Here is a 13,590-nt window from a genome sequence, read left to right on the forward strand (position 1 = left end):
GGTGGTGGAGTCACCATGCCTGGAGGTGTTCAAGAAAAGCCTGGATGAGGCACTTGGTGCCATGGTCTAGTTGACAGGATAGGGCTGGGGGATAGGTTGGACTGGCTGATCTTGGAGGTCTCTTCCAACCTGGTTGATTCTATGATTCCTAATACCAGGCACTTTCAGTGCTTAGATTAACAAGAGAAAGAAATTAAACCCACAAGTTTTCACATCCACTGCAGAAGTTCTCCCAGAGGTATTCCCCATCCTACATGGGTATTAGGCAAAACAGAATGAAATTCCTGCCTTTTTTGGGGTGCAGTGTGTGTGTGTATGCAATTTTTAATTGTAGCATTTGGATACTTTCCTTTTTTTTCCTTTTCCCTTAAGGTAAGATGTATATATTTAACATTTCTTCTTCAGAACAATCCCCAAAGATATAACATCAAGATTACCTACTTTGTTAAGGAGAAATACTTACTTAAAAGTTTGCTTCTCATAAAACCCAAGAAATCAACTAGAAGTGACCCTAAAGCAACATGTCAAAACAGACAAAAATGCTTCACAACACGGTTGCTAAGAGAAGGAATTACATCAAACAGAATATCCAAATAAGACAAAGGGAACAGAATAATTACACCACTGTTGCTACTTGTACTACCCACTTATACATACAGGTTATTGTAGAGTGAGGGTTTTAAGAACTCAGGCTGTATTAATGTAAATTACCATTGATGCTGTTGTAACCTGTGTAGTAAGCCACATTAGCTTCCTAATGTACTTCCAGTAAGACATTTATCTTTTAAAAAGTAACAGTCTAGTAAAAACATGACAAGATTGGCATTGTGAAAAGCACAGAACTGAAAAAAAGAGCTTACTCTTGACAGTGCTGGGTTCCTTATTAAAATTTCAACAGGAATGATTTCCAAAAGCATTACAGAATTACAAGCTGCAATTTCCTTGAAAGTTTGGAGCTTGCAGTTCAATCATTTACTGAGGTTACTGTCACATGCTTTAAAAGCCATCAAGAGTGATGCTGAAGAACAGTAGCTCAGCTTCATACATTGTGCTGTGACTGAGGATGTAGATCATGTATGGGATGAAGATAGAGACAAGACTTCAGATACAACTGAAGCATAACTACTGCAGAAGTAAGAAAACAGAACTATTTAAAGTTTTGAAGAAGTTGTTTTGTAAGAATACAGTCACTGAAGCCTGCTCAGATCTCAAACTTCGTCAACAAGGAAAATACACCCAAGAAAAGTAATTGTTCCTGTTCTGTTCTCCTCCTGGGAACACACACAGCTCCTGTCCCCTCAATGTTGGCTCTCATTTATGCTTTGGTTGTTTACAGAAATACAGCTGCTAGCATAATATTCACAGTATATTGACTTCCGTGTCTTAATCTCCATCTAAGAAATTCTCAATTTAAGAACCAAAGCCCTCTAAATATCAAAGTGACAGCATGGTAGCTACTTATTCATTAATTTTTTTTTTACATTGTCTGAGCTACCTGAAAGAAGACACCAGCCTCCCACATAATCACATCACTGCAGCAGATGTCAGTGCAAAGAGACAATCTTGTTAGACCTCCCTCCCTTTGAACAAAAGAAGGAAAGCAACACTAGTTGGGTGCTCTGGAAGCATCCTCATCTGTAACATTTACATCATCCTAGGTGAATCAAATAAATACCAATTTCTTAATTTTTATCTATAGGTTAAAGCTCTCTATCACCATCATTGATTTGTATCATATATAGACAGGACTTAACAGACATTTAATAAAGTATATACCAATATTTCATTTAGTCCAAGTATTTTATAGTTTGTATATGTGTATGCAACACTTTCTGGATCATCATTTTTGATATTAGTCCTTAGAATGTAAACAACATGCTCAATTTTGTGCCAAACATCTTCTTACACTGATTTTCATAATGGTAAACTTATAGTAAAAATAGGGAATGAACTATTGGAGAGTGATCTAAACATAAACCACCTCATACTCTGCTACAGTACTCTAAGGATTAAATGTGTCTCAGAAAGCCTTTACAAACAGTGTATCTTGAATTGTTAAAGCCAATGCATCTGTAAGAATCCCTCAGTTCTTCAATTTGTCAGATAGAGGATGGCTTTTTATTGATTCATTTCTAGGTCACTAAACTTTTGTGGTATTCAAAAGATCTAAAGTGCACACATATGGGGCTTTTCTGATAGCATCCATTGTACCCTGCCTTCAATTGCTACGTTACTATTGAAAACCACAGGAGTACAGCTTTCTTCTTGTAAATAAACAAACAAACCATTTAGCACAGGTACTTCAGCAGCTCACTGATTACATTCATAGAAAAACTGAATGAAATATTTGGAAGTGTATTTGTTTCCTGATAACACTTGGGCTTACTATTTTGACAGCTAGGATAAATTCACAATTGTTATCTTTTATTTCCAAAACACATTCAGATCCAAAAGAACTACCTCTGTTCTGTATGTGTAGGAACAAGCACTTATGTGCATTTTAGTCAGCCAAATACTTAAGACAGACCTGGCCAAAATCTTTATTCTTATCCTCCATATTAAAGAGGTGTCCCATCGGCAGCCTTCATTGTGAACTTTACTTCTTGCTAATAAAGCACATAAACAAATAAGACTCTTGCAGCTGCAGACTCTTTTCTGGGTCCAGCCACTGCAAGTCACACAACAGTCCACAGCTTTCACTGATTCTTTCTGAACAAAGAGCGTTCAACAGCTAAGTAGCAGGTGAGTAACTAGTGAAGCGTAAAACTATACAAGGAAAAGAAATTATTTACCTAGAAGTTATGCATATTGTCTCCAGGACAAAACCTCTTCTGATCCTACAGATAAGGACACAAATAAAATAGTTTCTGGTGATCGTTAGCCATTGGTCTCTTACTACAGCAGCATGCTTTCATGGCTAAACTAGTCATGAAGACAAAACCCCAGTATTGCCAGTATCAGTGCAATGAATTCCAACATACAACCATGTTGAAAACGAAGGATAAAAGACCAATTCCTATTTATGGCTCTTTTTAGCACTACACTGTCGAGGATACAGAACATGTAAGAGACACTACCAACACCTCTGTGTTTGCACTGTCTGCAGCTACTACTCAGTGTGTTGCAGAATAAGATGCAATATTTCCAGGCACTGGAGTTTAGCTAGGGTACAGAAAACAAAGAGCGGACTATAAATACATAATTGATATAAAATTAAGGGAAAAAAATCTAATTCTAGAAATTGATATGTAAACTTGTGGCCTTAAGAAAAAAACACAATCTCTAAGCAATAACTTCTCTCTCTGCACGTAGCTATTCATGTTCCAAGAGGGGGATGGAGAATAAGCACTACAAATTGAAGAGGAAAAGGCAGCAACAAAATCCACTTTAAGGTAACATATATGCAAAAATCACATTTAGAACAGCTGACTTTTAAACATCAGTATATTAAATGCCATAAAGGTCTTTGAATAATTACAGAGATAACTTAGAGTGCAATTGCTTAAAATGATGACAACAATAAAAGGAAAAAATAAGACTGCACAACATAAGGTAAGAAGAGATTTTTTTTTTCCCCCTCTATACAAAGCTTAGACAGGCTGCCCTAAAGCTGCCAAAAGCCTGTCACAGCCTATCAGTATTGATCATTTTTTTTCACCAGATAGTCCTATGGTATGGTACTGTGACCTAAGGTGTGTCTTTCTGTAGCTATGAAACATCTCTCTGGATTGCTGCAGGTTATAAGATACGATTATTTTAATAATCTAAAATTCCACTCAGAAGATACTTTACTAATGTCCACATTTACTAAGCTTGAGGCTGTATACTTTGTGTCACTTGCATTTAATTAGCACATGCCAAAACAGAGTTGTCAAACATATGAGTTACAATATTTGGCATTTGGCCACACTTCAGGAAGGTAAATTCTGGTAACTTGTATTTTGTAAAATTATATTTAGCAAATCACTGTTTTGTACCTCTCTGAAGATTATCTTTTTCAACTTTAAAGAGATGATAAATTCAATTATATTGACAAGTGAAGAGCGCTCTTACCAGTCAGGTTAAATTGCATGTCTAGCAAAAATAATAGTAGCTAATTAAAGTAGCTGAAATGGCTTCAAGGCTTAGAATGCACAAGTATAGACCTGCTTTTAACCAGACAACTTTAACTTTTAATAATTGACCTTAGCTACCAACCAAAACCCTCCCACTGATAAACTTTAAAACATTTAGCCATCAATGACCTTGTCAAAACTAAAGCATCTTAAATGTACACATGAAAAGGTTCTCACAAGACAGACCTGAGTGTCCTGTAATGCACTATGCAGAATGTGTTATATAAAGACTTATATTTAAAAAACCAGAATGACATCCTCCTGGAAACTCTTCCTGAGGCTGGCAAAACACACATACAACGGATTGAAGTACTTTGTAACAGGAGGGGGAAAAGGAGCTATCCTATTGTTTGTTTTGAAAGGGAGATTCCTCTAGAAAATAATGTTCTAGAAAAGATTCTTCTGGAACATTTTAAGATGCATCAAGACACAAGAGGTCTCACATTCTTATTAAACAGCCTGGTGTGATATTGTTTAAATTTCCTCTCATGCAGAGTCAGAATGCTTGTTTTGTCACTTCTTCTAAAGCCAGTACAGTAAGACCTTCTGAAATTGAAGTACTAGTTACAACCCAAGAGATCTTTGCTGTATGAACAAACTCTAGGAAGTTTCAAGTTCCTCTAGTAGCTAGGATCTTGCATGAGATTACCAGAGAGACTACTCTCTAATTCTCTTGTAAATAAAACACTGTCAAAAGAACATATTATAGAATTAAGTTCAGCTGAAGATCATGACACACTGCATTACAAATTTGGCTTAAAAAAATGGTGCATTTACATTTGAAGCAACATTTTACAGTCTTATCAAGTAACCTGTGCTATTACTGTATCTTCAGAAGACAATAGTTAAAATAAATATTTTAACACCCTGAATCTACTATTATTTGGTTAAATTAACCAAGATAATGTGTCAAATAATGAAGACGAGCATTTAATTTGCAAAGAGAACTAAGCTACAAGTAATGCAATTTATTCTTGCCTTAGAGAATGTCGAAGGAAGGGGGAAGAATTTAACCTTTTTGTAACACTTGGAGTACAACGCAGAAAGATCTTCCTAGGAGGTTTATCACTGACAGCTTCAATCCTGTATAATATTAAGCTTGCCTAGACTAATCTCATGACAGATTTTTTTCTTTTGTGTACTGACAGGATATTCTAACAATGCAGATACAGTTCTACCTGCACCAACTTAAAAAAAAAACACCTCTAAGAAATTTTAGACTAATGAGTCATGAATAAATATAGTTCTTACTTCAAGACCTTTTGTATATAATTATGTGTTTCAAAGTAATATATGATAAGTCTTATTTGGTGAAAAAAAAAAAAGGTTTCACATTCTCTTTCCTGTTTCTGTGAAGCTAAGTTTAATATTGGATCAGAAATAAACAACCAGTGTGGGGGATAAGCAAATTAAAATCCATCACTGAGTGTTCAGTATCACAGTATCATCAGGGTTGGAAGAGACCTCACAGATCATCAAGTCCAGCCCTTTACCACAGAGCTCAAGGCTAGACCATGGCACCAAGTGCCACGTCCAGTCCTGCCTTGAACAGCTCCAGGGACAGCGACTCCACCACCTCCCTGGGCAGCCCATTCCAGTGTCCAATGACTCTCTCAGGGAAGAACTTTCTCCTCACCTCAAGCCTAAATTTCCCCTGGCACAGCCTGAGGCTGTGTCCTCTCGTTCTGGTGCTGGCCACCTGAGAGAAGAGAGCAACCTCCTCTTGGCCACAACCACCCTTCAGGTAGTTGTAGACAGCAATAAGGTCACCCCTGAGCCTCCTCTTCTCCAGGCTAACCAATCCCAGCTCCCTCAGCCTCTCCTCGTAGGGCTGTGCTCAAGGCCTCTCCCCAGCCTCGTCGCCCTTCTCTGGACACGCTCAAGCATCTCAATGTCCCTCCTAAACTGGGGGGCCCAGAACTGAACACAGTGCTCAAGGTGTGGTCTAAGCAGTGCAGAGCACAGGGGCAGAATGACCTCCCTGCTCCTGCTGACCAGACCATTCTTGATGCAGGCCAGGATGCCACTGGCTCTCTTGGCCACCTGGGCACACTGCTGGCTCATGTTCAGGTGGGTATCAATCAGCACCCCCAGATCCCTCTCTGTCTGGCTGGGATGGATCCCATCTGGTCCCATGGACTTGTGGGTGTCCAGGTGGCTCAGCAGGTCCTGAAGCAATTCTTCATGAATTTCCAGGGGAACACACCGCTCCCCGACCCCATCCCCCACTTGCCTCCTCCTCCCTCCTTACTGTTAAAAACTGAGGCAAAGAAGGCATTCAGAACCTCAGCCTTTTCTTCATCATCAGTTATAGTGTTCTCCCCCTGGTCCAGTAAGGAGTGGAGGCTCTTCTTGCCCTTCCTTTTAGCGTTGATAAATTTATAATAGTGCTTTTTATTATCTTTCACAGAAGTGGCCAGCCTAGCTGTGTACTCAGAGCAGGAGAAAAAAAGCCTCTTCAGGTAAAAATCCTGCAATTTTCATTTTCACTGAGTCTTGTTACCTCTTTCATTAGAATACAAAGCTCAATGTATTTGAACTCACTTCCTCTGGTGCCATTAAGGTCAGTTCAGATGGAGAGCTCAAGAGTAGCCAAAAGCAGGAAGAGGTAGTAACTGAACAACTAAATGTGACGCTTCACCTGAGCACTTGCTCAGTCTTGCACCATTTGTATGTAGTTCAAAGACTTCCTTAGCTGGTCTTAGCATCCACTAACCTAGCAATGTAAATAGTTTTCTCTGCCACTGAGTTGTGCAGTTTCCCACTGAGACCATGTGGTTTTTTTGATACTCACAACACTTTATGATGAAGTATTCCACCACTTACTTGCATATCATTTGAACAACAACTTTGATGAGAATTTTCAAGTTAGCAGGTTCATTTTATCATCCAGTTCATCTACTGGAAGGAGCAGTAAATATTGTAATGGGAAGACAAAACTCATCCAATTTCATAAGCTCTGATCCATGTAAACTATGATAGGTTCTCTAAACCTTTTCTTCTTTGTCCATAGCAAGATTGCAGCTCTACTCAAACTGAGTGACAAACTAAAGATCTTCATTGAAAGCAGCAAGAAATAAAACTTGCATAATTTTTGCTGAATTCACAGAAGTTTGGGTGAATTTTCATGAGAAAATTGAGCTTAACTGGCAGTTACTGTCTTGAAGAAAGCCATCTACTTTCTCTCCTAGCCCTCACTGTGCAGTCCTTCTTTCCCTCATGCTGGTTTTGGAAATAAAACCTAGCCTTAAATAACTGCAAAGCATAGTAAGAGCAATTCCCTTGCTCAGTGACAAACAGAAAATGTTGTTCAGCCTCTAGTGCAGGTTCATATGAGTTGTATACAAACAAAACATAACACGATAGAATCACATTAGTAGTGGCTGAAATAGCTTTCAAGTTGTCCTCAAATCTCAGTGTTATTTAGTAATAAAGTGAATTTGAAAATATTACAACAATATGAAATATTTAAGCACATTTCTAGATACAGATGCAGTTTCCCAAGTGATGGCTCTCATTCCACAGTGGATGTAAACATAACTAAAATGTTGGGACACCATTTTTATCCCTTTCAGAAAATGACTGATTAAATCTTTCTTAAGACTGAAAAGCCACATTCTGAACAGCTGCTAGTCTACTGGTGCCTACCACTAGAGACACAATGTTTTTTGTCTTTGCATAAATTTCATGCCAATGAATTCTAAACAACATTACTAAAAATACTTTTGAGTAATGAGGAGACTAAAGTCCTTGGAATTAAAAATCATACTTCAGAACATCAAGAAGGATATAATGAGAAGGATGCAATAGCAATCTCTTATGCTGTGAATCTAGTTTGTAGTAGAACCATCAAGAATGTACATTAGAAATGAACTTAAGAATATGTCTCGTAGCTTCATTATGAGAACACCATTTGAAATAGCATCAGAAGCATTACTAAAATGAAAAGATACATTTTGGTTATCCTCTATCCACATGCTTATTATTTCATATAGAAAATTACTCAACACACAGGCTTATATTCAACTTATATTCTTGTGTTGGGTTTGCAAGGCAATGTTCTGGTAGCAAGGGGTATAGGTCTGGCTTCTGGCTTCTTTCCCATGTCCAATGAAGACAATACTAGATGGGTCCAAGACAGATCTTCCACTGTCCAAGGCTGAAGCCATCAGCAACGGTGGTAGTGGTTCAGTGATAACATATTTAACAAGGGAAAAAAGTAACTGCACAACAGCAATTGCAGCTGGATAGATGACTGAGAATATGTGAGAAAAACAGCCCTGCAGGCACCAAAGTCAGTGAAGAAGGGAGGGGAGGAGGTGATGGAGCAGAGAATCCCTTGCAGTCCATGGTGAAGACCATGGTGATGAAAGCTGTCCCTCTGCAGCCCACAGGAGATAGTGGTGGAGCAGATTTCCACCTGCAGCCTAGTATATTTCTTGGGGATATGAAGGTAATATGTATGTGTACAATAGTTTTCTTCCTCTCTGCTATGCTTTAAAATAGAAAGGACATCTGGACATCTCAGCTGTATGTACTCAACTATCTGGTACCAGAAAGTTTCAATGTAGCCTGCAAAGGGAATTCTCTTGTACCCTATTTAATCATCCCAGTGTGCCTCATCCACATCTTGACAGAAAGCAGGCTTCCATCAGCTTTCTTTTAGTTCATTCCCAAAAGATTGAGAACCTGCATTTCACATCTTCCTCAAAAAGCCAAACGTAACAAAAAAGCTTTGTGATGATGAACAGTCTGAATCTAACAGGTAATCAAGTTGATTAGAGGATCTTGAATAATTTGAAAATTTCCCTACAATGTCCTGAGATTTACTACATGCTCTGATTTCAAACAAAATTTCACAATATTCTTGGTGGAGGCTCAAACTTACAGGTAAGTTTTTGATCCAACTCCAGTAATTCTTGAAATAGACAATAGTCAAAGGCTAGCCAAATGAAGGGGTCTGAGAGCTATACTTAGTTAAAGGCTGAGTTTGAAAAACAATGAAAAGACAAGGTGTCTGACAGATAGAATAAACCAAGCAAAATACACCAGAATATGGCTATATATCTACATCTTCTATACTCACCAATAAGAAGAAGGGTTCCAACAGCTACTCCTCCACCTGGAAACAAAAGAAAATGAAGAATAAAGTAAGAACACATTTTAATACTATGTTAAGAGAGCAATTAAGTTTTCTTGGTTTCTAAGCCAAAGAAAGGTGATAACGAGGAATTTAAAAATATAAAAGTGAACAACATTTTAATTACCTCTGCAATAGTTCCCATAATTCTCTATTATGAAATAATTATACATTACTTGTAATTACATATTACACGTTACAATTAGATTCACAATATACTGTACTATCATCATTGTGGTAAAAAGATCCTGCAGAGCTCTACCAACTAGGCTCGAGTACTACAATAATGATGTATAGTCTGAGCCAGCGAATTTTTACTTGGATGACTCAAGTGAGTAAACACTCTCCAAATTAAAGCTGTATTAATTATTATCAAGCTGTATTCCTTTGTTTCAAGAACCATGCATGTAAAGTGACCTGCTATGGGGGTAGTGAACTTGTACCCAAGACAATGAGGCAGAATTGTGGCTCCCCTGTTTTTATCTTATTACTGAGAGCAGATGTGGTAGTAACACCACTAAGATTTTACCCAATGAAACCTGGACTGGCAGATCATTATCATCATAATACATATCTGAAAAATAAAATTATGCTATTGAAGTATTTTATAGTAAGTTTGGACATAAAAATGAATGCAGTTGATTGAAATATTTGTTTAAAAAAATCAAACGTTTTGACAAGATTTATACATGGCTGCTGTATTTTTTCTTTCTTTTTTCAATGCTTATATTCCAATCACAAAAGACTGAACACACAGCTTTTTGATACATAACATTTTTATTCTATTGATCTCAACAGTGTGCAGGACCAGAACACAAATGTATCTTTAACTCCCATCTTCACTGCTTTATTTCCTCCTCAAAGAGACTGCAACTAAAATTGTTTAACAGTGGTTGCTAAATGTCCAAGAATGACGTTTTCATAAAGATGGTGAAAGAATTCACATTTTATTTTAGCTGCTCTGGTGAGATCTCACTGGGGTACTGTCTCCAGCACTTGGAGCACCTAAGAAGGCAGGCTGAGAGATTGTTCACCCTGAAGAAGAGATGGCTATGGGGAGACCTTGCAGCAGCCTTCCAGTACCTGCAAGGGGCCTACAGAAAAGCTTTGGAGGAACTGTTTACAAAGTTAAAAGTTTACTGTTTACAAAGTTAAAAACATTTACCCTTGCAGCACCAGGGCAAGGGTAAATCTACCCAGAAAAGGGTAGATTTAGACTGGACATCAGGAAGAAATTATTTTCTATGAGGGTGGTGAAACAATGGAACAGGTTGCCCATGGTGGTGGTGGAGGTCACATCCCTAGAGACATTCAAGGTCAGGCTTGATGGGGCTCTGAGCAATGTGATCTGTTTCTCTACCATATGCAAAAAGAGGTTAATATTCATGCCTCATAACAACTGAATTAAAACAGTAACAGAATCACTTTGTCATCATGGCATGGTTTGAGCAGTACGCAGTCTGAGCAATATATCACAGTACATTTAGTCAGCTTCTAATTTTATAGTTATGGTAGTTTTTTTTTAAGCTATGCTCCCAAGTCAAGATAAACAAATGTCTTGATACTTATGTCAAGCTTATCAAGTATTTTCCTACATATTTTAAAAGACTCTCAACTGTAAGTGGTGTTTGTTCAAATCACTCATGAAATTCTCATCAGGTTTTGTTCAAGTTTTTTTGTTCAAGAGACAAATGCAAATGAACCTAAAAGATATACTGTGGGGGAAAAGGAGAAAAAATGACCAAGATCAGAAATCACACAGGTGATTGATGCAAAGTATGCTTCCAATGTTCACTGCATTCAATTGTTCAGGGAGACAGAACACGATAACAGTAGCTATTTAAAGCTAGCACATAAAAAAAAAGCTGAAAATGACAAGATTTTACCAAATCTTAGCTTCACATAGAAAAGATGATCAAATCAACCATAAGTAATGTATTACTCAATGACTTAAAATCTTGGTTACAAATAGCTCACTTGTAGCCAACACAAAAGTAGCGTCTCTTTCACTTTTAAATTGCTTGCACGAGAGAGACTTTGTCACATAATATGTCAAAATTCTCACAAGCTGTATTTTCAGATCACCAATTGGACTGTCTCTTTCTACAGGTCAGAGTTGTAACATATGTGCACACACCCTGGCTGCTAAAGGCAAAGTCAGTTCAAAGAATTGGCTTTGCATTACCAGATATACTGAACAAGTGTACTGTAGTTACCATGGTTACGTATTCATATTACAATGAGCAACAATAACAGTAAATTAAGCAAAACCAGGTAACAGGAAAAAAGGAGGAATGATGACAGAATCAAAAGGAAGAGGCAAACCCATCATTTCCTAAAAAATATACTGTTAACTTCTAATACTTTCTAATTTTGCTATTTTTTTTGTCAGTATCTAAGGCAGTAATACACATCACTAAGCAAGATTTGCAACTTTCCACATTGCTATTTGCAGCAATGAGATTTAAGATCTTATGGACAGAAACACAACAAACTTTGGAAGTTGAGAATTTATGCCACAGATTCCATAATGTTGAGAATCTCTGGTTAAAATGCTGTGACCTTTTTTCAAGCAGCATGAAACAAAACATTCAACAGCAAGCATGTGATGGTTATATTACACAACAATTACAGCTCATTACAGATAATGCTTTGGCACATATGGTCTGCAAACCATTAAACTAAACTTGAGTATGAAGCCTGGAGATGTAAAGAGTTCTTTAATATCAACATGGTATCTGGAGGCCAGCACTTATCTAGCCCTTCTTTTTGAAAGGAAATGGTTTTACTAGGAAGGCCTAGCTATCAACAATAACATAATAAATCAGCCAGTAGATGCAGGGCAAAAGACATTCCTCCAGAATAGGATCCTTCTTCCAGAAGCATGATTCTCCTAAAGATACACAGGCTGCAAAAACTTCTTCATAAAACAGACACAACTTTCATATTTATCATTACTTATATCAAATACTCTTAGAAAGAAAGGTGGTAGATTCCTACAGTCCACACGCTCCTCAAAGGAGGAATGAACAAAGCTTGTTGAGCCTTCCTCACCTAGAAGTAGTCTCATCTGTGTACACTGAAGATGTACTGCAGCTGTATAAGTAGTCAATAAAAGTATCATGCAGCTCTAGTGTACAGATAAAACATGCTGCTGCTTATACCAGTGAAATGAAATGGCTCTCAAGTAAATAGTGCTAGTTCATGCCACAGATTATAACACAGCAATATCACAAAAGATTCATCCAGGAAACTGCCTAGCATCTTGGCACTGACAGTGGGCAAAACAAGATTCACAACAGTAAGATGAGCATCTAAATGGGGCATTTATAATGATCACAGTATCACACAGTATCACAGTATCACCAAGGTTGGAAGAGACCTCACAGATCATCAAGTCCAACCCTTTACCACAGAGCTCAAGGCCAGACCATAGCACCAAGTGCCACGTCCAATCCTGCCTTGAACAGCTCCAGGGACGGCGACTCCACCACCTCCCCTGGCAGCCCATTCCAGTATCCAAATGATGTAGCAGCGCTGAGCAAGAAAGAAAACACCCTGAGAATCCAGTCTTTTGGTATGGCACAGCCTTAACATTGCCGTCCTGACACACCAGAACTACACACCACACACAACTAGCTATGAGCTAATTCAGCAAAAATGCTTTTCAAATCCAAAAACTTCAGATCTCTTACAGTGACAATGTGAAATATGACAGAAGTGTGTTGCTAAGCACATTTCCATAATAGCTTTCCACTCTAGGAAGGTTACTTAATCCAAATTAAACACACGTTAAATGACAACCTTCCCCTCACAACCAGGCTACGAAGCGACCGCACCTGTCTCTATTGCCTCCTCACACAGGGGCGGAGGAGCTCAAGGTGGGAAACGGATCCTGCTTTGCCCCTTCCTCTTTCCCCTCCCATCCTCCCCACAATCCCGGGAACTCTGGGGAGAAGCAAAAGCCTGCGGAATTATCTGCGGGTTCATGGAAGGTCAATGACAGGTAGGGCCTGGCGAAGGAGAGGGCTGCCGGACAGGGATGAGGGGAGAGTAGGGGGGTGGTGCAGTAGCCGGTTCCCAGGTCCCGCTTCCCACCAACCTAGCACAGAGTCCAGGGAGGGGAGCCCGCTTGAGAGCAGCAGCTGCCCGTGACGAACGGAAGGCCGAGTGCCCGGCAGGGCGGCCAGACGGCTGCTGGCCGCGGCCTTCCGCTGGAAGCTAGTGGCGCCGGGGCCCCGCGGCGCAGCGCCGGCCGCCGCAGCTGCCGCCATCTCTGCCGCTCTCAGTTGACAGGAGCGAAGGGACGCCGGGAAGATTCAAGCCCTTTCCTTT

At 39.0% G+C, this 13,590-nt stretch overlaps 1 protein-coding gene across 2 annotated transcripts in view; it reads right to left on the reverse strand.

Annotated features, from left to right (window-relative positions):
* ELP4 (elongator acetyltransferase complex subunit 4) overlaps positions 1 to 13,586 on the reverse strand; it is a 132,628-nt gene extending 119,042 nt beyond the window's left edge. For both annotated transcript variants that reach the window (XM_064163828.1, XM_064163829.1), the window contains exons 1-2: positions 13,358 to 13,586; positions 9,202 to 9,237 (exon numbers count right to left, since the gene is read on the reverse strand). In XM_064163828.1, coding sequence (XP_064019898.1) covers positions 9,202 to 9,237; positions 13,358 to 13,529 — 208 coding nt within the window. In that variant the 5' untranslated portion in view covers positions 13,530 to 13,586. The remainder of the gene's footprint in view (positions 1 to 9,201; positions 9,238 to 13,357) is intronic.
* Positions 13,587 to 13,590: the final 4 nt, after the last annotated feature.

Source organism: Pogoniulus pusillus, chromosome 24 (genome assembly GCF_015220805.1).
Source record: "Pogoniulus pusillus isolate bPogPus1 chromosome 24, bPogPus1.pri, whole genome shotgun sequence".
NCBI lineage: Eukaryota > Metazoa > Chordata > Aves > Piciformes > Lybiidae > Pogoniulus > Pogoniulus pusillus.